General features: G+C 46.8%; 2 protein-coding genes across 4 annotated transcripts in view; one reads left to right on the forward strand and one right to left on the reverse strand.

The window, feature by feature from the left end:
- LOC134990033 (proline-, glutamic acid- and leucine-rich protein 1-like) overlaps positions 1 to 11,954 on the reverse strand; it is a 161,835-nt gene extending 149,881 nt beyond the window's left edge. The window contains exon 1 of the mRNA XM_063950644.1: positions 11,677 to 11,954. The gene's annotated coding sequence lies outside the window, so the exon portion shown is untranslated. The remainder of the gene's footprint in view (positions 1 to 11,676) is intronic.
- Positions 1 to 26,978, forward strand: part of LOC134997212 (ornithine decarboxylase-like) — a 222,578-nt gene that overhangs the window by 27,183 nt on the left and 168,417 nt on the right. For all 3 annotated transcript variants that reach the window (XM_063951258.1, XM_063951257.1, XM_063951259.1), the window contains exons 2-3: positions 12,181 to 12,332; positions 12,610 to 12,783. In XM_063951258.1, the coding sequence (XP_063807328.1) occupies positions 12,234 to 12,332; positions 12,610 to 12,783 (273 nt within the window). In that variant the 5' untranslated portion in view covers positions 12,181 to 12,233. The remainder of the gene's footprint in view (positions 1 to 12,180; positions 12,333 to 12,609; positions 12,784 to 26,978) is intronic.

The raw sequence follows: 26,978 nt of genomic DNA on the forward strand, positions 1-26,978 counted from the left end.
AAAAACCCTCCCCAAACAGCACATGACGCAAAGAAAAAAAGAGGCGCAATGAGGTAGCTGACTGTGTGAGTAAGATAAGCGACCCTAGTGGCCGACACAAACACCGGGCCCATCTAGGAGTTGCACTGCAGTGTCACGCAGGATGGCCCTTCCAAAAAACTCTCCCCAAACAGCACATGACGCAAAGAAAAAAAGAGGCGCAATGAGGTAGCTGACTGTGTGAGTAAGATAAGCGACCCTAGTGGCCGACACAAACACCGGGCCCATCTAGGAGTGGCACTGCAGTGTCACGCAGGATGGCCCTTCCAAAAAACCCTCCCCAAACAGCACATGACGCAAAGAAAAATAAAAGAAAAAAGAGGTGCAAGATGGAATTGTCCTTGGGCCCTCCCACCCACCCTTATGTTGTATAAACAGGACATGCACACTTTAACCAACCCATCATTTCAGTGACAGGGTCTGCCACACGACTGTGACTGATATGACGGGTTGGTTTGGACCCCCCCCAAAAAAGAAGCAATTAATCTCTCCTTGCACAAACTGGCTCTACAGAGGCAAGATGTCCACCTCATCATCATCCTCCGATATATCACCGTGTACATCCCCCTCCTCACAGATTATCAATTCGTCCCCACTGGAATCCACCATCTCAGCTCCCTGTGTACTTTGTGGAGGCAATTGCTGCTGGTCAATGTCTCCGCGGAGGAATTGATTATAATTCATTTTAATGAACATCATCTTCTCCACATTTTCTGGATGTAACCTCGTACGCCGATTGCTGACAAGGTGAGTGGCGGCACTAAACACTCTTTCGGAGTACACACTTGTGGGAGGGCAACTTAGGTAGAATAAAGCCAGTTTGTGCAAGGGCCTCCAAATTGCCTCTTTTTCCTGCCAGTATAAGTACGGACTGTGTGACGTGCCTACTTGGATGCGGTCACTCATATAATCCTCCACCATTCTTTCAATGTTGAGAGAATCATATGCAGTGACAGTAGACGACATGTCCGTAATCGTTGTCAGGTCCTTCAGTCCGGACCAGATGTCAGCATCAGCAGTCGCTCCAGACTGCCCTGCATCACCGCCAGCGGGTGGGCTCGGAATTCTGAGCCTTTTCCTCGCACCCCCAGTTGCGGGAGAATGTGAAGGAGGAGATGTTGACAGGTCGCGTTCCGCTTGACTTGACAATTTTGTCACCAGCAGGTCTTTGCACCCCAGCAGACTTGTGTCTGCCGGAAAGAGAGATCCAAGGTAGGTTTTAAATCTAGGATCGAGCACGGTGGCCAAAATGTAGTGCTCTGATTTCAACAGATTGACCACCCGTGAATCCTTGTTAAGCGAATTAAGGGCTGCATCCACAAGTCCCACATGCCTAGCGGAATCGCTCCCTTTTAGCTCCTTCTTCAATGCCTCCAGCTTCTTCTGCAAAAGCCTGATGAGGGGAATGACCTGACTCAGGCTGGCAGTGTCTGAACTGACTTCACGTGTGGCAAGTTCAAAGGGCATCAGAACCTTGCACAACGTTGAAATCATTCTCCACTGCACTTGAGACAGGTGCATTCCACCTCCTATATCGTGCTCAATTGTATAGGCTTGAATGGCCTTTTGCTGCTCCTCCAACCTCTGAAGCATATAGAGGGTTGAATTCCACCTCGTTACCACTTCTTGCTTCAGATGATGGCAGGGCAGGTTCAGTAGTTTTTGGTGGTGCTCCAGTCTTCTGTACGTGGTGCCTGTACGCCGAAAGTGTCCCGCAATTCTTCTGGCCACCGACAGCATCTCTTGCACGCCCCTGTCGTTTTTTAAAAAATTCTGCACCACCAAATTCAAGGTATGTGCAAAACATGGGACGTGCTGGAATTTGCCCATATTTAATGCACACACAATATTGCTGGCGTTGTCCGATGCCACAAATCCACAGGAGAGTCCAATTGGGGTAAGCCATTCTGCGATGATCTTCCTCAGTTGCCGTAAGAGGTTTTCAGCTGTGTGCGTATTCTGGAAAGCGGTGATACAAAGCGTAGCCTGCCTAGGAAAGAGTTGGCGTTTGCGAGATGCTGCTACTGGTGCCGCCGCTGCTGTTCTTGCGGCGGGAGTCCATACATCTACCCAGTGGGCTGTCACAGTCATATAGTCCTGACCCTGCCCTGCTCCACTTGTCCACATGTCCGTGGTTAAGTGGACATTGGGTACAACTGCATTTTTTAGGACACTGGTGAGTCTTTTTCTGACGTCCGTGTACATTCTCGGTATCGCCTGCCTACAGAAGTGGAACCTAGATGGTATTTGGTAACGGGGGCACACTGCCTCAATAAATTGTCTAGTTCCCTGTGAACTAACGGCGGATACCGGACGCACGTCTAACACCAACATAGTTGTCAAGGCCTCAGTTATCCGCTTTGCAGCAGGATGACTGCTGTGATATTTCATCTTCCTCGCAAAGGACTGTTGGACAGTCAATTGCTTACTGGAAGTAGTACAAGTGGGCTTACGACTTCCCCTCTGGGATGACCATCGACTCCCAGCAGCAACAACAGCAGCGCCAGCAGCAGTAGGCGTTACACGCAAGGATGCATCGGAGGAATCCCAGGCAGGAGAGGACTCGTCAGAATTGCCAGTGACATGGCCTGTAGGACTATTGGCATTCCTGGGGAAGGAGGAAATTGACACTGATGGAGTTGGTGGGGTGGTTTGCGTGAGCTTGGTTACAAGAGGAAGGGATTTACTGGTCAGTGGACTGCTTCCGCTGTCGCCCAAAGTTTTTGAACTTGTCACTGACTTATTATGAATGCGCTGCAGGTGACGTATAAGGGAGGATGTTCCGAGGTGGTTAACGTCCTTACCCCTACTTATTACAGCTTGACAAAGGGAACACACGGCTTGACAAATGTTGTCCGCATTTCTGGTGAAATACTTCCACACCGAAGAGCTGATTTTTTTGGTATTTTCACCAGGCATGTCAACGGCCATATTCCTCCCACGGACAACAGGTGTCTCCCCGGGTGCCTGACTTAAACAAACCACCTCACCATCAGAATCCTCCTGGTCAATTTCCTCCCCAGCGCCAGCAACACCCATATCCTCCTCATCCTGGTGTACTTCAACACTGACATCTTCAATCTGACTATCAGGAACTGGACTGCGGGTGCTCCTTCCAGCACTTGCAGGGGGCGTGCAAATGGTGGAAGGCGCATGCTCTTCACGTCCAGTGTTGGGAAGGTCAGGCATCGCAACCGACACAATTGGACTCTCCTTGTGGATTTGGGATTTCGAAGAACGCACAGTTCTTTGCGGTGCTTTTGCCAGCTTGAGTCTTTTCATTTTTCTAGCGAGAGGCTGAGTTCTTCCATCCTCATGTGAAGCTGAACCACTAGCCATGAACATAGGCCAGGGCCTCAGCCGTTCCTTGCCACTCCGTGTGGTAAATGGCATATTGGCAAGTTTACGCTTCTCCTCCGACAATTTTATTTTAGGTTTTGGAGTCCTTTTTTTTACTGATATTTGGTGTTTTGGATTTGACATGCTCTGTACTATGACATTGGGCATCGGCCTTGGCAGACGACGTTGCTGGCATTTCATCGTCTCGGCCATGACTAGTGGCAGCAGCTTCAGCACGAGGTGGAAGTGGATCTTGATCTTTCCCTAATTTTGGAACCTCAACATTTTTGTTCTCCATATTTTAATAGGCACAACTAAAAGGCACCTCAGGTAAACAATGGAGATGGATGGATACTAGTATACAATTATGGATGGACTGCCGAGTGCCGACACAGAGGTAGCTACAGCCGTGGACTATTGTACTGTACTGTGCTGCTAATATAGACTGGATGATAATGAGATGTAGTATGTATGTATAAAGAAGAAAGAAAAAAAAACCACGGGTAGGTGGTATACAATTATGGATGGACTGCCGAGTGCCGACACAGAGGTAGCTACAGCCGTGGACTACCGTACTGTACTGTGTCTGCTGCTAATATAGACTGGATGATAATGAGATGTAGTATGTATAAAGAAGAAAGAAAAAAAAAACCACGGGTAGGTGGTATACAATTATGGACGGACTGCCGAGTGCCGACACAGAGGTAGCTACAGCCGTGGACTACCGTACTGTGTCTGCTGCTAATATAGACTGGATGATAATGAGATGTAGTATGTATGTATAAAGAAGAAAGAAAAAAAAACCACGGGTAGGTGGTATACAATTATGGATGGACTGCCGAGTGCCGACACAGAGGTAGCTACAGCCGTGGACTACCGTACTGTACTGTGTCTGCTGCTAATATAGACTGGATGATAATGAGATGTAGTATGTATAAAGAAGAAAGAAAAAAAAACCACGGGTAGGTGGTATACAATTATGGATGGACTGCCGAGTGCCGACACAGAGGTAGCTACAGCCGTGGACTACCGTACTGTGTCTGCTGCTAATATAGACTGGATGATAATGAGATGTAGTATGTATAAAGAAGAAAGAAAAAAAAACCACGGGTAGGTGGTATACAATTATGGATGGACTGCCGAGTGCCGACACAGAGGTAGCTACAGCCGTGGACTACCGTACTGTACTGTGTCTGCTGCTAATATAGACTGGATGATAATGAGATGTAGTATGTATAAAGAAGAAAGGAAAAAAAACCACGGGTAGGTGGTATACAATTATGGATGGACTGCCGAGTGCCGACACAGAGGTAGCTACAGCCGTGGACTACCGTACTGTGTCTGCTGCTAATATAGACTGGTTGATAATGAGATGTAGTATGTATAAAGAAGAAAAAAAAAAACACGGGTAGGTGGTATACAATTATGGACGGACTGCCGAGTGCCGACACAGAGGTAGCTACAGCCGTGGACTACCGTACTGTACTGTGTCTGCTGCTAATATAGACTGGATGATAATGAGATGTAGTATGTATAAAGAAGAAAGAAAAAAAAAACCACGGGTAGGTGGTATACAATTATGGATGGACTGCCGAGTGCCGACACAGATGTAGCTACAGCCGTGAGCTACCGTACTGTGTCTGCTGCGACTGGATGATAAATAATGATATAAAAAATATATATATATCACTACTGCAGCCGGACAGGTATATATTATATAATGACGGACCTGCTGGACACTGTCTGTCAGCAGAATGAGTTTTTTATTTTATAGAATAAAAAAACACCACACAAGTCACACGACGTGTGTTTAACTTTTACAGGCAGACATTCACAATACAATATAGTATACTATATACTGGTGGTCAGGTCACTGGTCAGTCACACTGGCAGTGGCACTCCTGCAGAAAAAAAGTGTGCACTGTTTAATTTTAATATGTACTCCTGGCTCCTGCTATAACCTAACTGCTCCCCAGTCTCCCCCACAATTAAGCTGTGTGAGCACAGTCAGATATTATACATAGATGATGCAGCAGCACACTGGGCTGAGCACAGATATGGTATGTGACTGAGTCACTGTGTATCGTTTTTTCAGGCAGAGAACGGATTATATTAAATAATATAAAACTGCACTGGTGGTCACTGGTCAGTCACTAGTATAACTAACTAATACTATCAGCAAAATTCTGCACTCTCTGTCTGAGTACTCCTCCTAAGCTCCAGTAAATGAAGTGTCACTGTCTCACTCTGTCACTAGTATAACTAACTAATATACTATCAGCAAAATTCTGCACTCTCTGTCTGAGTACTCCTCCTAAGCTCCAGTAAATGAAGTGTCACTGTCTCACTCTCACTCTCCTATCTATTTCTTCTCTAAACGGAGAGGACGCCAGCCACGTCCTCTCCCTATGAATCTCAATGCACGTGTAAAATGGCGGCGACGCGCGGCTCCTTATATAGAATCCGAGTCTCGCGATAGAATCCGAGCCTCGCGAGAATCCGACAGCGTCATGATGACGTTCGGGCGCGCTCGGGTTAACCGAGCAAGGCGGGAAGATCCGAGTCGCTCGGATCCGTGTAAAAAAAGCTGAAGTGCGGGCGGGTTCGGATTCCGAGGAACCGAACCCGCTCATCTCTAGTATATATAGTAGTAGGCCATTGCTATTGATATATTACTGGCATATAATTACACACATTAAAAAATGGAGAACAAAAATGTGGAGGGTAAAATAGAGAAAGATCAAGATCCACTTCCACCTCGTGCTGAAGCTGCTGCCACTAGTCATGGCCGAGACGATGAAATGCCATCAACGTCGTCTGCCAAGGCCGATGCCCAATGTCATAGTAGAGAGCATGTAAAATCCAATAAACAAAAGTTCAGTAAAATGACCCAAAAATCTAAATTAAAAGCGTCTGATGAGAAGCGTAAACTTGCCAATATGCCATTTACGACACGGAGTGGCAAGGAACGGCTGAGGCCCTGGCCTATGTTCATGGCTAGTGGTACAGATTCAGATGAGGATGGAAGCACTCATCCTTTCGCTAGAAAACTGCAGTGCCACTCCTAGATGGGCCAGGTGTTTGTGTCGGCCACTTGGGTCGCTTAGCTTAGTCACACAGCTACCTCATTGCGCCTCTTTTTTTCTTTGCATCATGTGCTGTTTGGGGACTATTTTTTCAAGTGCCATCCTGCCTGACACTGCAGTGCCACTCCTAGATGGGCCAGGTGTTTGTGTCGGCCACTTGGGTCGCTTAGCTTAGTCATCCAGCGACCTCGGTGCAAATTTTAGGACTAAAAATAATATTGTGAGGTGTGAGGTGTTCAGAATAGACTGGAAATGAGTGGAAATTATGGTTATTGAGGTAAATAATACTATGGGATCAAAATGACCCCCAAATTCTATGATTTAAGCTGTTTTTTAGGTTTTTTTGTAAAAAAACACCTGAATCCAAAACACACCCGAATCCAACAAAAAAATTTCAGAGAGGTTTTGCCAAAACGCGTCCGAATCCAAAACATGGCCGCGGAACCGAATCCAAAACCAAAACACAAAACCCGAAAAATTTCCGGTGCACATCACTAGTTTCTAGCATGAGCAGGGCCGGTGCAAGGTTTTTCGGCACCCTAGGCAAAATGTCTTCCTACTGCCCCCCCCCCCCCCTTGCCCAAACCCACAAACTGCCCCTCCAAAAATATATGGAAGAAAAACCACACTATGTGTGACATATTGCGGTGACTCCAGGCAGGTAGTAGTGGTGTATGGGGGAGGAAAGGGGGAACACAACTCAGCAGGATATGTACTGTCGATAGATACATGCATGCATGCATACATTACATACATAGACAGACAGATATGTGTGCAGCAACTGGGGGGTATATTCAGATTTTTATATGGAGATATGTGTATATATATATATATATATATATATATAGATATATATAGATAGATTTATAGGGATGTAGTTATGTGACCGGTGGTCACGAGACTGCCGATCACATTACCGACGGCTACATCCCGCCCCCCTCTAAATCCTGTCAGTCGGCATGCCGACTAGCAGGGACTATTCCCACTTGCGGCGAGTTTGTGTGTGTGTGTGTATACAGTGGTCGAAGTGGAAATTTTGAAGTGGGGGTATGCAAAAGTCAAGGATGCAATTATGTGCGCGCCAAAGGCGCCCGCGCTCCAGGAAAAGGGGGCGTGGTCACCTAAAATGGGGCGTGTCCAGTGTAGTAGAACCCCTTATACCAGGCATGTCCAAACTGCAGCCCCCCAGCTGTTGAGAAACTACACATCCCAGCACGCCCTGACATAGCTTTAGCATTCTCCGACAACAAAACTGTGTCAGGGCATGCTGGGATATGTAGTTTCACAACAGCTGGAGGGCCGCAGTTTGGACATGCCTGCTTTATACTATCTAGTACTGGTGCCCCTTTCACCTTATAGCACACGGTACGAGCTGAAATTCACCTTATAGCACACGGTACGAGCTGAAATTCACATTATAGCACACGGTACGACCTGAAATTCACATTATAGCACACGGTACGAGACTAAATTCACATAATAGCACACTGACTGAGCCGATAGTCACATTGTAGCACACTGACTGAGCCGAAATTCACATTATAGCACACTGACTGAGCCGATAGTCACATTGTAGCACACTGACTGATCCGATAGTCACATTGTAGCACACTGACTGAGCCAATAGTCACATTGTAGCACACTGACTGAGCCGATAGTCACATTGTAGCACACTGACTGAGCCGATAGTCACATTGTAGCACACTGACTGAGCCGAAATTCACATTATAGCACACTGACTGAGCCGATAGTCACATTGTAGCACACTGACTGAGCCGACAGTCACATTGTAGCACACTGACTGAGCCGACAGTCACATTGTAGCACACTGACTGAGCCGACAGTCACATTGTAGCACACTGACTGAGCCGACAGTCACATTGTAGCACACTGACTGAGCCGACAGTCACATTGTAGCACACTGACTGAGCCGACAGTCACATTGTAGCACACTGAATGAGCCGACAGTCACATTGTAGCACACTGACTGAGCCGATAGTCACATTGTAGCACAATGAATGAGCCGACAGTCACATTGTAGCACACTGACTGAGCCGACAGTCACATTGTAGCACACTGAATGAGCCGACAGTCACATTGTAGCACACTGACTGAGCCGACAGTCACATTGTAGCACACTGACTGAGCCGACAGTCACATTGTAGCACACTGACTGAGTAGACAGTCACATTGTAGCACACTGAATGAGCCGACATTCACATTGTAGCACACTGACTGAGCCGACAGTCACATTGTAGCACACTGACTGAGTAGACAGTCACATTGTAGCACACTGAATGAGCCGACATTCACATTGCAGCACACTGAATGAGCCGAAATTCACATTATAGCACACTGAATGAGCCGACATTCACATTGTAGCACACTGAATGAGCCGAAATTCACACTGTAGCACACTGAATGAGCCGACATTCACATTGTAGCACACTGAATGAGACGAAAATCACATTGTAGCACACTGAATGAGACGAAAATCACATTGTAGCACACTGAATGAGCCGAAATTCACATTGTAGCACACTGAATGAGCCCAAATTCACATTGTAGCACACTGAATGAGACGAAAATCACATTGTAGCACACTGAATGAGCCGAAATTCACATTGTAGCACACTGAATGAGCCCAAATTCACACTGTAGCACACTGATTGAGCCGAAATTCACATTGTAGCACACTGAATGAGCCGAAATTCACATTGTAGCACACTGAATGAGCCCAAATTCACATTGTAGCACACTGAATGAGACGAAAATCACATTGTAGCACACTGAATGAGCCGACATTCACATTATAGCACACTGAATGAGCCGAAATTCACATTGTAGCACACTGAATGAGCCGAAATTCACATTGTAGCACACTGAATGAGCCGAAATTCACATTGTAGCACACTGAATGAGCCCAAATTCACACTGTAGCACACTGATTGAGCCGAAATTCACATTGTAGCACACTGAATGAGACGAAAATCACATTGTAGCACACTGAATGAGACGAAAATCACATTGTAGCACACTGAATGAGCCGAAATTCACATTGTAGCACACTGAATGAGCCCAAATTCACATTGTAGCACACTGAATGAGCCCAAATTCACATTGTAGCACACTGAATGAGCCCAAATTCACATTGTAGCACACTGAATGAGACGAAAATCACATTGTAGCACACTGAATGAGCCGAAATTCACATTGTAGCACACTGATTGAGCCGAAATTCACATTGTAGCACACTGAATGAGCCCAAATTCACATTGTAGCACACTGAGCCGAAATTCACATTGTAGCACACTGATTGAGCCGAAATTCACATTGTAGCACACTGAATGAGCCCAAATTCACATTGTAGCACACTGAATGAGCCCAAATTCACATTGTAGCACACTGAATGAGACGAAAATCACATTGTAGCACACTGAATGAGCCGAAATTCACATTATAGCACACTGAATGAGCCGAAATTCACATTGTAGCACACTGATTGAGCCGAAATTCACATTGTAGCACACTGAATGAGCCGAAATTCACATTGTAGCACACTGAATGAGCCGAAATTCACATTGTAGCACACTGAATGAGCCCAAATTCACACTGTAGCACACTGAATGAGCCCAAATTCACATTGTAGCACACTGAATGAGCCCAAATTCACATTGTAGCACACTGAATGAGCCCAAATTCACATTGTAGCACACTGAATGAGACGAAAATCACATTGTAGCACACTGAATGAGCCGAAATTCACATTGTAGCACACTGATTGAGCCGAAATTCACATTGTAGCACACTGAATGAGCCCAAATTCACATTGTAGCACACTGAATGAGACGAAAATCACATTGTAGCACACTGAATGAGCCGAAATTGTGACAGCAGTAACAGCCAGAGTGACAGCAGGGACAGGGAGAGAGAGAGAGTGACGACAGGGAGAGAGAGAGAGTGACGACAGGGAGAGAGAGAGAGTGACGACAGGAAGAGAGAGAGTGACGACAGGAAGAGAGAGAGTGACGACAGTGACAGCAGGGAGAGAGAGTGACGACAGTGATAGCAGGAAGAGAGGGTGACAGCAGGGGAACATTACCTGACTGTGGTCGGCGGAGGCACCCATGGGCAGCGGCAGTGATAAGGAGGCCTTTGGTGGGTTAGGTCCCTCTGACCGCCATTTGTTGCGGGTGAGCGGCTGGCGGCGGTGAGCAGCGGGCGGCTGTTGGCTGGTGGCGGTGAGTGGCTGGTGGCGGACGGCCAGAGACGAAAAAGATCATATTGCCCCCCCACTCGGTCCAGTTCAGGTATACACACAAAACCACATATACACGCATACACACACTTACATATATAAAAATACACACCCAGCCACATTTACACACACACACACACACACACTATATCACTTATACACACATAGCCACATATCTACATACTCACAGTCACACACACGCAGCCAGATTTACACACACACACACACACACACACACACACACACACACACACACACACACATGTCCCCACACTGACACTCTCTTACATCAGTTCCAGACTGAGCTGGGCAGCTGCGCTGTCAGGGTGGCGGGAGCCAGGCTGGCGGCGGCTGGGCAGCTTTGAGCCGTGGAGTGTCACGCGTGAGCCGGGCTGGCGGGTGGAGGGCGGCTGTGCGGCTGTGAGCTACAACAGCACTCTACACAGCCGCTGGCCATCGAGCAGGGACAGGAGCACAATGTGCAGCAGGATGGCGACTTCCCTCGCCTCATGCTGCACATTTTCATTTCCGGGTCAGTGGAAGAAGTGGCGGCATACCATACCACTGTATACTGCCCCACTTCGACCACTGTGTGTATGTGTATGTATGTATGTATGTATGTATGTATGTATGTATGTATATATATATATATATATATATATATATATATATATAGAGCTGTGGGGATGTACTGTACATATATATATATATATATATATATATATATATATATATATATAATGTGTGTGTACAGTATATCCCCACAGCTCTATATATATATATATATATATTACACCCAAAATCACTACAATCAGCCCATGAAAATGTATAGTGGGGGCCAGGCCAAGGAGAACAGATTGCAGGCTGCAGGAATTGGTGATCCACGCATGGAACAACAACAGCAGGAGGCCGCCTGCACTGCAGTCTCCTCTGTAGCCGCTGTCTCTCACTTACCGAGAGCAGCTCAAGCTGATCACCCCCTCCGGAGATGTTACCAGCGGGACGCAGAGACGGGCGGCAGCAGGCGAACACGGACAGCGGCACCCGGGAAAGCGTGAGTGGAGCAGCCCAGAGCAGATTACAGGGGCTCTTAACTCACACGGCAGAGGCGGCGCTTGAGGGACTTCCCTTCAGTTACTGCAGTAGAGCGGGAGCCGGCGGAGCTGACGGAAAATGTGACCGTCACATTTGCCGGGGAGGCCGCTCACTCATACTTAATTTTTTTTCACAGACAGCCACATGCCCCAGTGACAGCGACCCGCCCCCTCAGGTTCTGGCGCCCATAGGCAGCTGCCTAAAGCTGCCTAATGGAAGCGCCGGCCCTGAGCATGAGAGAATACAGATCTGTACACACCTCACTGAAGTCACCCACAAACAAAAAAGTGCAATTGTTTAAAAACTGCATATGTGCTACACTTTGTAAATGTGCTTTTCGGTGTTTGTGTTTTGTGGTTGCAGTGGCAGGCACAGAAACTCCCTCAGTGGTCAGAAATGGAGCTCTTGAGCACAGCATGTGGGAGAGACTGAAGGACGGCCGTCTGACCCTAGTGGAAGAGGGGGTGACTGCTCTACAGTTCATGAAGAAGAGAATCAGGAGTCTCTCTCTAAATGTAGGTGTCACATAGTTTTCTGATTTTCCTGTGACCAGTATTAATATTTATGGTGCCCAGTGAGGGGGTTATATCACCATGTACAGTATGCAATACTAGTTATAAGCCCCGCCCCAAAACTGCTGCTTAAATCACTTTACTCAATCCTGCCACAAATCTCACCAATATTGGTTTGAACATCCCAGTGACAATGTTTATAGGGCACAAATGCCTCATCGTCTACAAGTTATCATTTCTGTATCTCTTTTCCTACAGTATGTGCTTCTTTCTCTTTTAGGGAGATGATGACCCTTTTTATGTTGCTGACCTGAATGACGTGATAGAGAAACATTGGCGATTTCTCCAGCAGCTGCCCCGTGTGAGGCCGTTCTATGCTGTGAAGTGTAACAGTAGTATTGAGGTTCTCCAAGTGTTTGCAGCCCTGGGTACAGGATTTGACTGCGCCAGCAAGGTAATCGCAGCCTCCTATACATAATACACTCATACTTCACAAACACTGCGCAGGTGCAGACAGACCCTGTTTTTTGAAAGGGAGGAGAAAGTTTAATAAACTTCATACGTGGCATCACATGACATCAGGTTGATGTCATCATGGCCCCACCTGCTGCTGTTTAAAGCGCACTTTACAGTGGTGGGAGGGACTACATGGCATCACAGCCCCTCCTCTAACAGTTGAATGCCCCAGTTCACTGCATTTTACAGCAGGGTGCAATGATAGGATGATATAATTCAATGCAGATCACATCATCCCACCTCCAGGTCACTCACGTCGGTCATGAAGTGGGCGGCAGTGGGAGAATGGCCATCTCCAAGTGTATGAAAAACTGTCACAACACTTCCCAATGAGAAGAACTATAAGATAGTGGCTGACGTGTGAACATTCACTAACAACTCGTTACTAACGTTACATTTAGGGCAGGAATGGCCATCTGAGACTTCTGGGCTGATGCTCTCATGGGTCTGATGAGCAGCCTGCACTGCTGTATTGTGCAGGGCCGCCTTAACAGCAGTGTAGGCCCCTGGGCACAGCAATGCACTGGGCCCTCTACCCATCCTCCAGCGATAGTGGTGGGGTGTGCCATCAGTGGCAGCTTTGATGTCCCGTGGGCGGTAGGGTGTGTTCTATCTTCCACTCAGCATGTAGTACTTGGAGCAGTAATTTCTGCTAATTACTTCTTTACTGCACAGATGGGGCAGGAGGGAGAACGCTAAACTGTAGAAGGGGGCATTGTGCTGAACGAAGGGGCCATGGTACATGACTTCCAGGATGGTAGGAAGTGAATACGTAGTTCCTGAAAATAGATTTCTTAGCTTTCAATGGGTTAAAAACTTTCAGGAGATACTGGGGACTTGGGGATCAGAGTTCAGGAGCCAGATCAATCCACCAACGAAAATATAAAACTGCATACCAGGCGTATGGAGCTGGAGCAGGGACCGGTTGCTGGAAGGCTGATATCTCTGGTTCTGGGCATAGTAGGGACAAGCTGCCAGTGTCTACCAAAAGGGGAGAGTCCCAGCTTTTGGAGTATACCCTCAGAAAAACTCTAGGTCAGACAGAACCCAAGATATCTAGCTGGGAAAAGCAATTAACAGGCTTGGATGGGGACCACTGCTTTAAAGTCAGATATCCCCAGAGCCGATTTTCAAAAATCTGGTACCCCTGGAAAGAGGGGACCCTCAGCTATCAGCCTAGGGCCCTTATAATCCTGGGGCCCTTAGGCAAGTGCCCATTGAGCCCATATGAAAAGACGGCCCTGGTATTGTGGGCATATTCCCTGTTAGTCAGCATGCTGACTGTCGGAACTGAGGACCGGCGGGATGTCAGGATCAGTATTGTGACCGACTGTCGGTAACATAACTACATCCCTCTGTGTTACTCTGTAGGAACCTCATGAAGAAGTGACTGTACAGTATATGGGTGTGATATGCTGCTACAGTGGGCAGTGGTGCAAGTATGCGGGTACGCTTGGGTACGGAATACCCTTAAGAATATGGCAGCGGGTACTCAGTACCACCTGCCACACACTTTGCACCCGTGACCACCATTACCACAATTATAATGCCCCACAAAGTAACAAGACCATGGTGCTTGGCAGCATGACAGCTCCTCCCAGTTTGTCAGGGTTACTTAGAGCGCAACGGTGATGTCATGATGCCACATCACACTTCCTCCTCTGGTAGCTGTGGCTGGCGGGAAGAGAGGAGCCTGATTGCACTTTCCTGCACCGTCCCTTGCTGGGAGCATTCATTTCTAATATAATGTGGACACTACTATATATGTCTATTATTATGGGGTATTACTACTAGAAATGAGCGCCGGAAATTTTTCGGGTTTTGTGTTTTGGTTTTGGGTTCGGTTCCGCGGCCGTGTTTTGGGTTCGACCGCGTTTTGGCAAAACCTCACCGAATTTTTTTTGTCGGATTCGGGTGTGTTTTGGATTCGGGTGTTTTTTTCAAAAAACCCTAAAAAACAGCTTAAATCATAGAATTTGGGGGTCATTTTGATCCCAAAGTATTATTAACCTCAAAAACCATAATTTACACTCGTTTTCAGTCTATTCTGAATACCTCACACCTCACAATATTATTTTTAGTCCTAAAATTTGCACCGAGGTCGCTGTGTGAGTAAGATAAGCGACCCTAGTGGCCGACACAAACACCGGGCCCATCTAGGAGTGGCACTGCAGTGTCACGCAGGATGTCCCTTCCAAAAAACCCTCCCCAAACAGCACATGACGCAAAGAAAAAAAGAGGCGCAATGAGGTAGCTGTGTGAGTAAGATAAGCGACCCTAGTGGTCGACACAAACACCGGGCCCATCTAGGAGTGGCACTGCAGTGTCACGCAGGATGTCCCTTCCAAAAAACCCTCCCCAAACAGCACATGACGCAAAGAAAAAAAGAGGCGCAATGAGGTAGCTGACTGTGTGAGTAAGATAAGCGACCCTAGTGGCCGACACAAACACCGGGCCCATCTAGGAGTGGCACTGCAGTGTCACGCAGGATGGCCCTTCCAAAAAACCCTCCCCAAACAGCACATGACGCAAAGAAAAAAAGAGGCGCAATGAGGTAGCTGACTGTGTGAGTAAGATAAGCGACCCTAGTGGCCGACACAAACACCGGGCCCATCTAGGAGTGGCACTGCAGTGTCACGCAGGATGGCCCTTCCAAAAAACCCTCCCCAAACAGCACATGACGCAAAGAAAAAAAGAGGCGCAATGAGGTAGCTGACTGTGTGAGTAAGATAAGCGACCCTAGTGGCCGACACAAACACCGGGCCCATCTAGGAGTGGCACTGCAGTGTCACGCAGGATGGCCCTTCCAAAAAACCCTCCCCAAACAGCACATGACGCAAAGAAAAATAAAAGAAAAAAGAGGTGCAAGATGGAATTGTCCTTGGGCCCTCTCACCCACCCTTATGTTGTATAAACAGGACATGCACACTTTAACCAACCCATCATTTCAGTGACAGGGTCTGCCACACGACTGTGACTGATATGACGGGTTGGTTTGGACCCCCCCTCAAAAAAGAAGCAATTAATCTCTCCTTGCACAAACTGGCTCTACAGAGGCAAGATGTCCACCTCATCATCATCCTCCGATATATCACCGTGTACATCCCCCTCCTCACAGATTATCAATTCGTCCCCACTGGAATCCACCATCTCAGCTCCCTGTGTACTTTGTGGAGGCAATTGCTGCTGGTCAATGTCTCCGCGGAGGAATTGATTATAATTCATTTTAATGAACATCATCTTCTCCACATTTTCTGGATGTAACCTCGTACGCCGATTGCTGACAAGGTGAGCGGCGGCACTAAACACTCTTTCGGAGTACACACTTGTGGGAGGGCAACTTAGGTAGAATAAAGCCAGTTTGTGCAAGGGCCTCCAAATTGCCTCTTTTTCCTGCCAGTATAAGTACGGACTGTGTGACGTGCCTACTTGGATGCGGTCACTCATATAATCCTCCACCATTCTTTCAATGTTGAGAGAATCATATGCAGTGACAGTAGACGACATGTCCGTAATCGTTGTCAGGTCCTTCAGTCCGGACCAGATGTCAGCATCAGCAGTCGCTCCAGACTGCCCTGCATCACCGCCAGCGGGTGGGCTCGGAATTCTGAGCCTTTTCCTCGCACCCCCAGTTGCGGGAGAATGTGAAGGAGGAGATGTTGACAGGTCGCGTTCCGCTTGACTTGACAATTTTGTCACCAGCAGGTCTTTGCACCCCAGCAGACTTGTGTCTGCCGGAAAGAGAGATCCAAGGTAGGTTTTAAATCTAGGATCGAGCACGGTGGCCAAAATGTAGTGCTCTGATTTCAACAGATTGACCACCCGTGAATCCTTGTTAAGCGAATTAAGGGCTCCATCCACAAGTCCCACATGCCTAGCGGAATCGCTCCCTTTTAGCTCCTTCTTCAATGCCTCCAGCTTCTTCTGCAAAAGCCTGATGAGGGGAATGACCTGACTCAGGCTGGCAGTGTCTGAACTGACTTCACGTGTGGCAAGTTCAAAGGGCATCAGAACCTTGCACAACGTTGAAATCATTCTCCACTGCACTTGAGACAGGTGCATTCCACCTCCTATATCGTGCTCAATTGTATAGGCTTGAATGGCCTTTTGCTGCTCCTCCAACCTCTGAAGCATATAGAGGGTTGAATTCCACCTCGTTACCACTTCTTGCTTCAGATGATGGCAGGGCAGGTTCAGTAGTTTTTGGTGGTGCTCCAGTCTTCTGTACGTGGTGCCTGTACGCCGAAAGTGTCCCGCAATTCTTCTGGCCACCGACAGCATCTCTTGCACGCCCCTGTCGTTTTTTAAAAAATTCTGCACCACCAAATTCAAGGTATGTGCAAAACATGGGACGTGCTGGAATTTGCCCATATTTAATGCACACACAATATTGCTGGCGTTGTCCGATGCCACAAATCCACAGGAGAGTCCAATTGGGGTAAGCCATTCTGCGATGATCTTCCTCAGTTGCCGTAAGAGGTTTTTAGCTGTGTGCGTATTCTGGAAAGCGGTGATACAAAGCGTAGCCTGCCTAGGAAAGAGTTGGCGTTTGCGAGATGCTGCTACTGGTGCCGCCGCTGCTGTTCTTGCGGCGGGAGTCCATACATCTACCCAGTGGGCTGTCACAGTCATATAGTCCTGACCCTGCCCTGCTCCACTTGTCCACATGTCCGTGGTTAAGTGGACATTGGGTACAACTGCATTTTTTAGGACACTGGTGAGTCTTTTTCTGACGTCCGTGTACATTCTCGGTATCGCCTGCCTACAGAAGTGGAACCTAGATGGTATTTGGTAACGGGGGCACACTGCCTCAATAAATTGTCTAGTTCCCTGTGAACTAACGGCGGATACCGGACGCACGTCTAACACCAACATAGTTGTCAAGGCCTCAGTTATCCGCTTTGCAGCAGGATGACTGCTGTGATATTTCATCTTCCTCGCAAAGGACTGTTGGACAGTCAATTGCTTACTGGAAGTAGTACAAGTGGGCTTACGACTTCCCCTCAGGGATGACCATCGACTCCCAGCAGCAACAACAGCAGCGCCAGCAGCAGTAGGCGTTACACGCAAGGATGCATCGGAGGAATCCCAGGCAGGAGAGGACTCGTCAGAATTGCCAGTGACATGGCCTGCAGGACTATTGGCATTCCTGGGGAAGGAGGAAATTGACACTGAGGGAGTTGGTGGGGTGGTTTGCGTGAGCTTGGTTACAAGAGGAAGGGATTTACTGGTCAGTGGACTGCTTCCGCTGTCGCCCAAAGTTTTTGAACTTGTCACTGACTTATTATGAATGCGCTGCAGGTGACGTATAAGGGAGGATGTTCCGAGGTGGTTAACGTCCTTACCCCTACTTATTACAGCTTGACAAAGGGAACACACGGCTTGACAAATGTTGTCCGCATTTCTGGTGAAATACTTCCACACCGAAGAGCTGATTTTTTGGGTATTTTCACCAGGCATGTCAACGGCCATATTCCTCCCACGGACAACAGGTGTCTCCCCGGGTGCCTGACTTAAACAAACCACCTCACCATCAGAATCCTCCTGGTCAATTTCCTCCCCAGCGCCAGCAACACCCATATCCTCCTCATCCTGGTGTACTTCAACACTGACATCTTCAATCTATCAGGAACTGGACTGCGGGTGCTCCTTCCAGCACTTGCAGGGGGCGTGCAAATGGTGGAAGGCGCATGCTCTTCACGTCCAGTGTTGGGAAGGTCAGGCATCGCAACCGACACAATTGGACTCTCCTTGTGGATTTGGGATTTCGAAGAACGCACAGTTCTTTGCGGTGCTTTTGCCAGCTTGAGTCTTTTCAGTTTTCTAGCGAGAGGCTGAGTGCTTCCATCCTCATGTGAAGCTGAACCACTAGCCATGAACATAGGCCAGGGCCTCAGCCGTTCCTTGCCACTCCGTGTGGTAAATGGCATATTGGCAAGTTTACGATTCTCCTCCGACAATTTTATTTTAGGTTTTGGAGTCCTTTTTTTACTGATATTTGGTGTTTTGGATTTGACATGCTCTGTACTATGACATTGGGCATCGGCCTTGGCAGACGACGTTGCTGGCATTTCATCGTCTCGGCCATGACTAGTGGCAGCAGCTTCAGCACGAGGTGGAAGTGGATCTTGATCTTTCCCTAATTTTGGAACCTCAACATTTTTGTTCTCCATATTTTAATAGGCACAACTAAAAGGCACCTCAGGTAAACAATGGAGATGGATGGATACTAGTATACAATTATGGATGGACTGCCGAGTGCCGACACAGAGGTAGCTACAGCCGTGGACTATTGTACTGTACTGTGTCTGCTGCTAATATAGACTGGATGATAATGAGATGTAGTATGTATGTATAAAGAAGAAAGAAAATAAAACCACGGGTAGGTGGTATACAATTATGGATGGACTGCCGAGTGCCGACACAGAGGTAGCTACAGCCGTGGACTACCGTACTGTGTCTGCTGCTAATATAGACTGGTTGATTATGAGATGTAGTATGTATAAAGAAGAAAGAAAAAAAAACCACGGGTAGGTGGTATACAATTATGGACGGAGTGCCGACACAGAGGTAGCTACAGCCGTGGACTACCGTACTGTGTCTGCTGCTAATATAGACTGGTTGATTATGAGATGTAGTATGTATAAAGAAGAAAGAAAAAAAAATCCACGGGTAGGTGGTATACAATTATGGATGGACTGCCGAGTGCCGACACAGAGGTAGCTACAGCCGTGGACTACTGTACTGTGTCTGCTGCTAATATAGACTGGTTGATAAAGAGATGTAGTATGTATGTATAAAGAAGAAAGAAAAAAAACCACGGGTAGGTGGTATACAATTATGGATGGACTGCCGAGTGCCGACACAGAGGTAGCTACAGCCGTGGACTACTGTACTGTGTCTGCTGCTAATATAGACTGGTTGATAAAGAGATGTAGTATGTATGTATAAAGAAGAAAGAAAAAAAACCACGGGTAGGTGGTATACAATTATGGACGGACTGCCGAGTGCCGACACAGAGGTAGCTACAGCCGTGGACTACCGTACTGTACTGTGTCTGCTGCTAATATAGACTGGTTGATAAAGAGATGTAGTATGTATGTATAAAGAAGAAAGAAAAAAAAACCACGGGTAGGTGGTATACAATTATGGATGGACTGCCGAGTGCCGACACAGAGGTAGCTACAGCCGTGGACTACTGTACTGTGTCTGCTGCTAATATAGACTGGTTGATAAAGAGATGTAGTATGTATGTATAAAGAAGAAAGAAAAAAAACCACGGGTAGGTGGTATACAATTATGGACGGACTGCCGAGTGCCGACACAGAGGTAGCTACAGCCGTGGACTACCGTACTGTACTGTGTCTGCTGCTAATATAGACTGGTTGATAAAGAGATGTAGTATGTATGTATAAAGAAGAAAGAAAAAAAAACCACGGGTAGGTGGTATACAATTATGGATGGACTGCCGAGTGCCGACACAGAGGTAGCTACAGCCGTGGACTACTGTACTGTGTCTGCTGCTAATATAGACTGGTTGATAAAGAGATGTAGTATGTATGTATAAAGAAGAAAGAAAAAAAAACCACGGGTAGGTGGTATACAATTATGGACGGACTGCCGAGTGCCGACACAGAGGTAGCTACAGCCGTGGACTACCGTACTGTACTGTGTCTGCTGCTAATATAGACTGGTTGATAAAGAGATGTAGTTTGTATGTATAAAGAAGAAAGAAAAAAAAACCACGGGTAGGTGGTATACAATTATGGATGGACTGCCGAGTGCCGACACAGAGGTAGCTACAGCCGTGGACTACTGTACTGTGTCTGCTGCTAATATAGACTGGTTGACAAAGAGATGTAGTATGTATGTATAAAGAAGAAAGAAAAAAAAACCACGGGTAGGTGGTATACAATTATGGATGGACTGCCGAGTGCCGACACAGAGGTAGCTACAGCCGTGAACTACCGTACTGTGTCTGCTGCGACTGGATGATAAATAATGATATAAAAAATATATATATATCACTACTGCAGCCGGACAGGTATATATTATATAATGACGGTCCTGCTGGACACTGTCTGTCAGCAGAATGAGTTTTTTATAGAATAAAAAAAAAAACACCACACAAGTCACACGACGAGTGTTTAACTTTTTCAGGCAATCACAATATAGTATACTACTAACTATACTGGTGGTCAGTGTGGTCAGGTCACTGGTCAGTCACACTGGCAGTGGCACTCCTGCAGCAAAAGTGTGCACTGTTTAATTTTAATAATATGTACTCCTGGCTCCTGCTATAACCTATAACTGGCACTGCTCCCCAGTTTCCCCCACAATTATAAGCTGTGTGAGCACAGTCAGATATATACATAGATGATGCAGCACACTGGGCTGAGCAGTGCACACAGATATGGTATGTGACTGAGTCACTGTGTATCGTTTTTTTCAGGCAGAGAACTGATTATATTAAATAAAACTGCACTGTCTGGTGGTCACTGTGGTCAGTCACTACTAAACTCTGCACTCTCTACAGTACTCCTAAGCTCCAGTAAATCAAGTGTCTCTGTCTCAAATCAATCTCACTCTCTCTCTTCTAATCTAAATGGAGAGGACGCCAGCCACGTCCTCTCCCTATCAATCTCAATGCACGTGTGAAAATGGCGGCGACGCGCAGCTCCTTATATAGAATCCGAGTCTCGCGATAGAATCCGAGCCTCGCGAGAATCCAACAGCGTCATGATGACGTTCGGGCGCGCTCGGGTTAACCGAGCAAGGCGGGAAGATCCGAGTCGCTCGGACCCGTGAAAAAAAACATGAAGTTCGGGCGGGTTCGGATTCCGAGGAACCGAACCCGCTCATCTCTAATTACTACATATATCTATTGTAATGTGGACACTACTATATATTTCTATTATAGCAGGGCACTACTACACTATATATTCCTGTTATAGTGGAGGCATTATTATATATTGTTATTACATTGGGAGCATTACTATATATATTTCTATTATACTGGGGACATTACTATATATATTTCTATTATACTGGAGGTAGTACCAGGGGTGTATTTAGGGGTCCGAGTGCCCCTGGCAAAGTAAAGGACTGGTGCCCCCCCCTCCCCCAATATTTGAAATAGGGAAGGCACGTGTGGCAAAAAAAGGGGTGTGGACACTAAATAGTACCACAATTCAAATTACACCACAGTAGTGCGCCTTACTCACGTTACACAGCACAGTAATGTACATTATTCATGTTATGCTACACAGTAGTGCCCCTTATACACATTATGCCATACAGTAGTGCCTATATATATATATATATATGGAAAGGCGTGCATGCTCCTGGGAAAGTGGGCATGGCCTCACAATTTTATATTATGGTATCAAACTATAAATATATAATCTTACCCCCTACACATGCACACACACAATTAGCAGCCTAACACACAATACCCACAGTAGTTCTCCTTACACATAATGTCCCCAGTATAGTGTCAGATTCACATAATGTTCCCCAGTAAAGTGCCAGTTACACATAATGACCCCAGTAGTGCAGTGCCAGATACACATAATGCCTCCGAGTGTAGTGCCACATACACATATGCCCCCACAGTGCCACATACACATATGCCCCCACAGTGCCAGATACACATATGCCCCCACAGTGCCACATACACATATGCCACCACAGTGCCCGATACACATATGCCCCCACAGTGCCACATACACATATGCCCCCACAGTGCCACATACACATATGCCCCCACAGTGCCAGATACACATATGCCCCCACAGTGCCAGATACACGTATGCCCCCACAGTGCCAGATACACATATGCCCCCACAGTGCCAGATACACGTATGCCCTCACAGTGCCAGATACACATATGCCCCCACAGTGCCAGATACACGTATGCCCTCACAGTGCCAGACACACATATGCCCCCATGTTGATTTTACTATTAAAGGCAGCACTTTTAGGTAGATTCACTTTTAGAGGCGGCAGCTATCCCCCACCCCTGTGTAGTTCCTCAACAGCAGGGACGCCCATTAATGATCAAAGAATGCAGCAGCAGCCACTGTACTTGGCACCAGGGTCCAGCACCGCACCACAATACAGACAAGAAACTCTACATAAACTACACCTCCCTGTAGCCGCTGCTGCATGCTGTGATCATTACTGGCCATCCCAGCTGGTGAGGAACTACACAGGGGTGGGGGGATAGCTGCTGCCTCTAAAAGTGAATCTACCTACTGCCCACGGGGGGCACCTCTGGACGGCGCCCCTCCTCGGCTGGCGCCCCTGGCGAGTGCCATCCTGGCCAATAGGAAGATACACTCCTACGGTAATACTACCGTAGTACTATATATTTCTAGCCTTGTCTCCAGAGTGCAAAGAAAAGGGGCTTTGTAGTGTTGCCATGCCACTAGTGTCATGTAGCCACTCCCACTTGTGGCATGTGGCAACGCCCCATCACAACACATGACCACGCCCATTTTTGAGCACTCAGTACCACTAAGAAAATATTTCTACTTGCACCACTGACAGTGGGATACCCTGCCTGAGCAAGGTATCAATTACAGTATGTAGCTAATAAAGGAGGAAAGTGACAGTAAGTGGCCATTTGGAGAGCGGTACCTAAGTATATGAGCTCTGTGTTGGAAGGCCGGTCTGACAAGCTGAGCAAAAGCTGTATCAGAGCAGAACTGAGATGCTGTGACAGAGGGGTATTCAATTAGCCATGGAGTAAAAATTGCCATAGCAATCCAATTAGCATGGATTTCCCCACACATCACTGAAATCAGACTGAACCTCGCAACTCCAGGAGCTGCCAGGTAAAGTCTACGTGTAAATTGCAAAACTGGATTTGTGTGTGGGAAAATCTCATTGAGTCAGCAGTTTACGCTGTATCAGTGGGTTTCTGCACCTGAATCCCAATTTTTAGGTGCCCCAAATGCTAATTAATTGAATAGCATTTACCCGTATTGCGGGTATTTTTGCCAGTAATTAGCCTCAGGGTAAATCTCGCGGCTAATTGAATACCCCCCATAGTGTTCATAGAGGAACATAGACACAGTAGGAGTGACTGCATCATCCACAGTCCGAGCAGTAGTCTCAGTAGTACCGCTTCAAGATCGCAAATGCGAGGTCACACCCAGGAATTGGAAATGGGTCGTTCCCGGGTGCGACCCGGCATTGGACCCCGAGAACTGGCTTCCCAACCCATTAATATGCCGGGTTAGGTTTCCATCAGGGGCGGGGACTGCGGCAGCATCGCGGGCGGTGCTGGGAGATGAGATCATCTCTGCGCCGCATCTCCCTATGCTTTGAACACCTGGCTCGGTAATAACCCGGGAATAACCCTTCCTTATTCCCGGGTTGAATTACAGGGTCAGGTGACCCGGGAATTTGGGAGTAACCCTTTCACACCACACGGCAATCCACATTGACCCGGCATTATACCGGGTCGATACCGGATTATTTGTGCGGGCTGAGAGGGGTATAACACACACCCTCCAGGGAGGAACAGCTCAGCAAGCCATCCAATTTATCAACTCCCGGCACTGAGGGCCCGAGTCAGACCTGATCACTATTATGTGAATTCGCACAGTGGACGATTATCGAATGACTGTGCATGGACGGCAATGCACAGGTGCGCCACCAAACAGCGACAGGATGGTGTGAACATTTTGAGCGCAAGGCGTACACAAGTTGATAGGAAGTGCACGTTTGGGGAAGGTAACTGCCCATTTTCAGGGAGGGGCAGGAAAAACGCAGGCGTTCCCAAGTGTTTTCAGGGCGGGTGTGTGACGTCAGCTCCGGAATGATCGGCCTCTGTGTATCGCACTGTAGGAGTAAGTCCTGGGCTACGCACACACTGCACAGACTGGAAAAATCATTCCATGGTGAGTGATTTGCAGATGTCCGCTGTCTGGTGGAATTTTCGCAAGGCGTACACATGCATTCGCACACTTGCACAGGGCAGGTTTTCACTCTCACTGGGCGGCGACTGCAGATGGAGCCGCGCTTATTTGAGGCGGCTACATCGCAAACGAGCACTCCCGGCGTGAATAGGTGATCCATCCACCTAGTCACACTGGGAGTACACAGAGACGCTTCCCATTCATATAATAGGAGAGAGTGCCCAGTCGGAGACGGAGACGCTGAGCCCTAGATGGGCCTGGGCATGCCTAGGCACAGACGGAGCCCTGACTAGCGTGGCTCCATCTGTATCTTATCGAAGCCCTCTGCAAATCTGCAGCACAGCGTTCAGGTCTGATCGGGCCCTGAGTCCTTTCCAGGGAACAGAAAAGTGCTTTGAAACTGCACAGGACCTTAACATACAATTTTATGAATGATACTATGGGGGTCATTCCGAGTTGTTCGCTCGCAAGCTGTTTTTAGCAGCATTGCACACGCTAAGCCGCCGCCTACTGGGAGTGAATCTTAGCTTCTTAAAATTGCGAACGAAAGATTCGCAATATTGCGAAAATTCATCTCTGAGTAACTCGAGACTTACTCTGCCAGTGCGATCAGTTCAGTGCTTGTCGTTCCTGGTTTGACGTCACAAACACACCCAGCGTTCGCCCAGACACTCCTCCGTTTCTCCAGCCACTCCCGCGTTTTTCCCAGAAACGGTAGCGTTTTTTCACACACTCCCATAAAACGGCCAGTTTCCGCCCAGAAACACCCACTTCCTGTCAATCACACTCCGATCGCCTGAACGAAGAAAAAGCCGTGAGTAAAATACCTAACTGTATAGCAAATTTACTTGGCGCAGTCGCAGTGCGAACATTGCACATGCGCACTAAGCGGAAAATCGCTGCGATGCGAAGAAATTTACCGAGCGAACAACTCGGAATGACCCCCTATATGCCAACATGTGAGCTATACTTAACACATATTGATAGCACTTGGTTGGTGGTGCTCCCAGACAAATAGTCAAATAAACTATGTGAATAAGGGTTTTCCAGAGACGTAAACAAGAAAGAACTATAGGTCTATTCTGGGGCACATTTTTTATGAATATATTAAAAAATAACTTTTAATAGATCATATTAAAATACTAGGCATTGTGCGACATGTATAGGTTAATACTGATCACTGTAACAAAAAAAAATGCACCTGAAAATTGCTTGTTTCTTAAGTAGCGAAAATATAAAATATCCAGAAAATCTCTCCAAATATATTTCAATTAAAGGATTTATATGGAGAGATATGGCTAATCCAATCACCACACCCATTTTTATACCAACAGTTGATGATTAGAGTGAATATGTAGAATGTCACCAATAGGCTGAATAAAGATTCATTTGGTGAATATAAGACAAATATCAAGCTTGACCTATTGTGCGGAGTTTGTATGTTTTCTTTACGAAGGTATTTATTGGTTATGATACTCAGATTGGCGTGCCAATATGAGTGATCACCAGTGTTTTGAGTCAGAATTCATTTAGCATACCAATTATGGATTTAAATTATTTTGGTGTGTGGAGTTTATATGTTCTCGCTTTTTCAAATTATATAAAATTGTGCTCAAATTGTAAATCTGAGCTCACCATGAATCTAGTTTCCTGAGTGACTGTTACCTTTACAGGGACCAGATTTGAATTATATGTCCCAAATTAACAGTCTCAGCAAGTCTATATTGACTAGCAAAAGCAAGCATACACATACAATTTCACCATACACCAAATAGTTGGTATGAATGTGTAACCACACTCAATATCCTGGGCCCTTGATGATTTCTGTAAGAATGAATACAACTTGGGTATAAATCACTCTAAGTGGTAACAAGAAGGACAAATAGAAACATATACATATGTCATATTTAGGATAATCCTGGCAAGCATCTACCAAAATGATTGTGTGGAGTTTGTCTGTTTTCTCTTTTGCAAATAAATAAGTTGTGCATTTGTCATGACCAGATTTAAGTTATATGTCCCCAATTAACAGTCTCAGTAGGACTAAATGGATTCAGCATGAAGCTATTTGCTCCTGTAGAGGAAGCATGAGAATTCTAACTATAGAAAGCTGCGTGTAATGTCAGAGAAGTAACTTCATATAGTTAGAATTCTCATGCTTCCTATACAGGAACAGATAGCCCCATCAGTAAGGTATTGCTACTTC

This window comes from Pseudophryne corroboree, chromosome 2, assembly GCF_028390025.1.
Source record: "Pseudophryne corroboree isolate aPseCor3 chromosome 2, aPseCor3.hap2, whole genome shotgun sequence".
Taxonomy (NCBI): Eukaryota; Metazoa; Chordata; class Amphibia; order Anura; family Myobatrachidae; genus Pseudophryne; species Pseudophryne corroboree.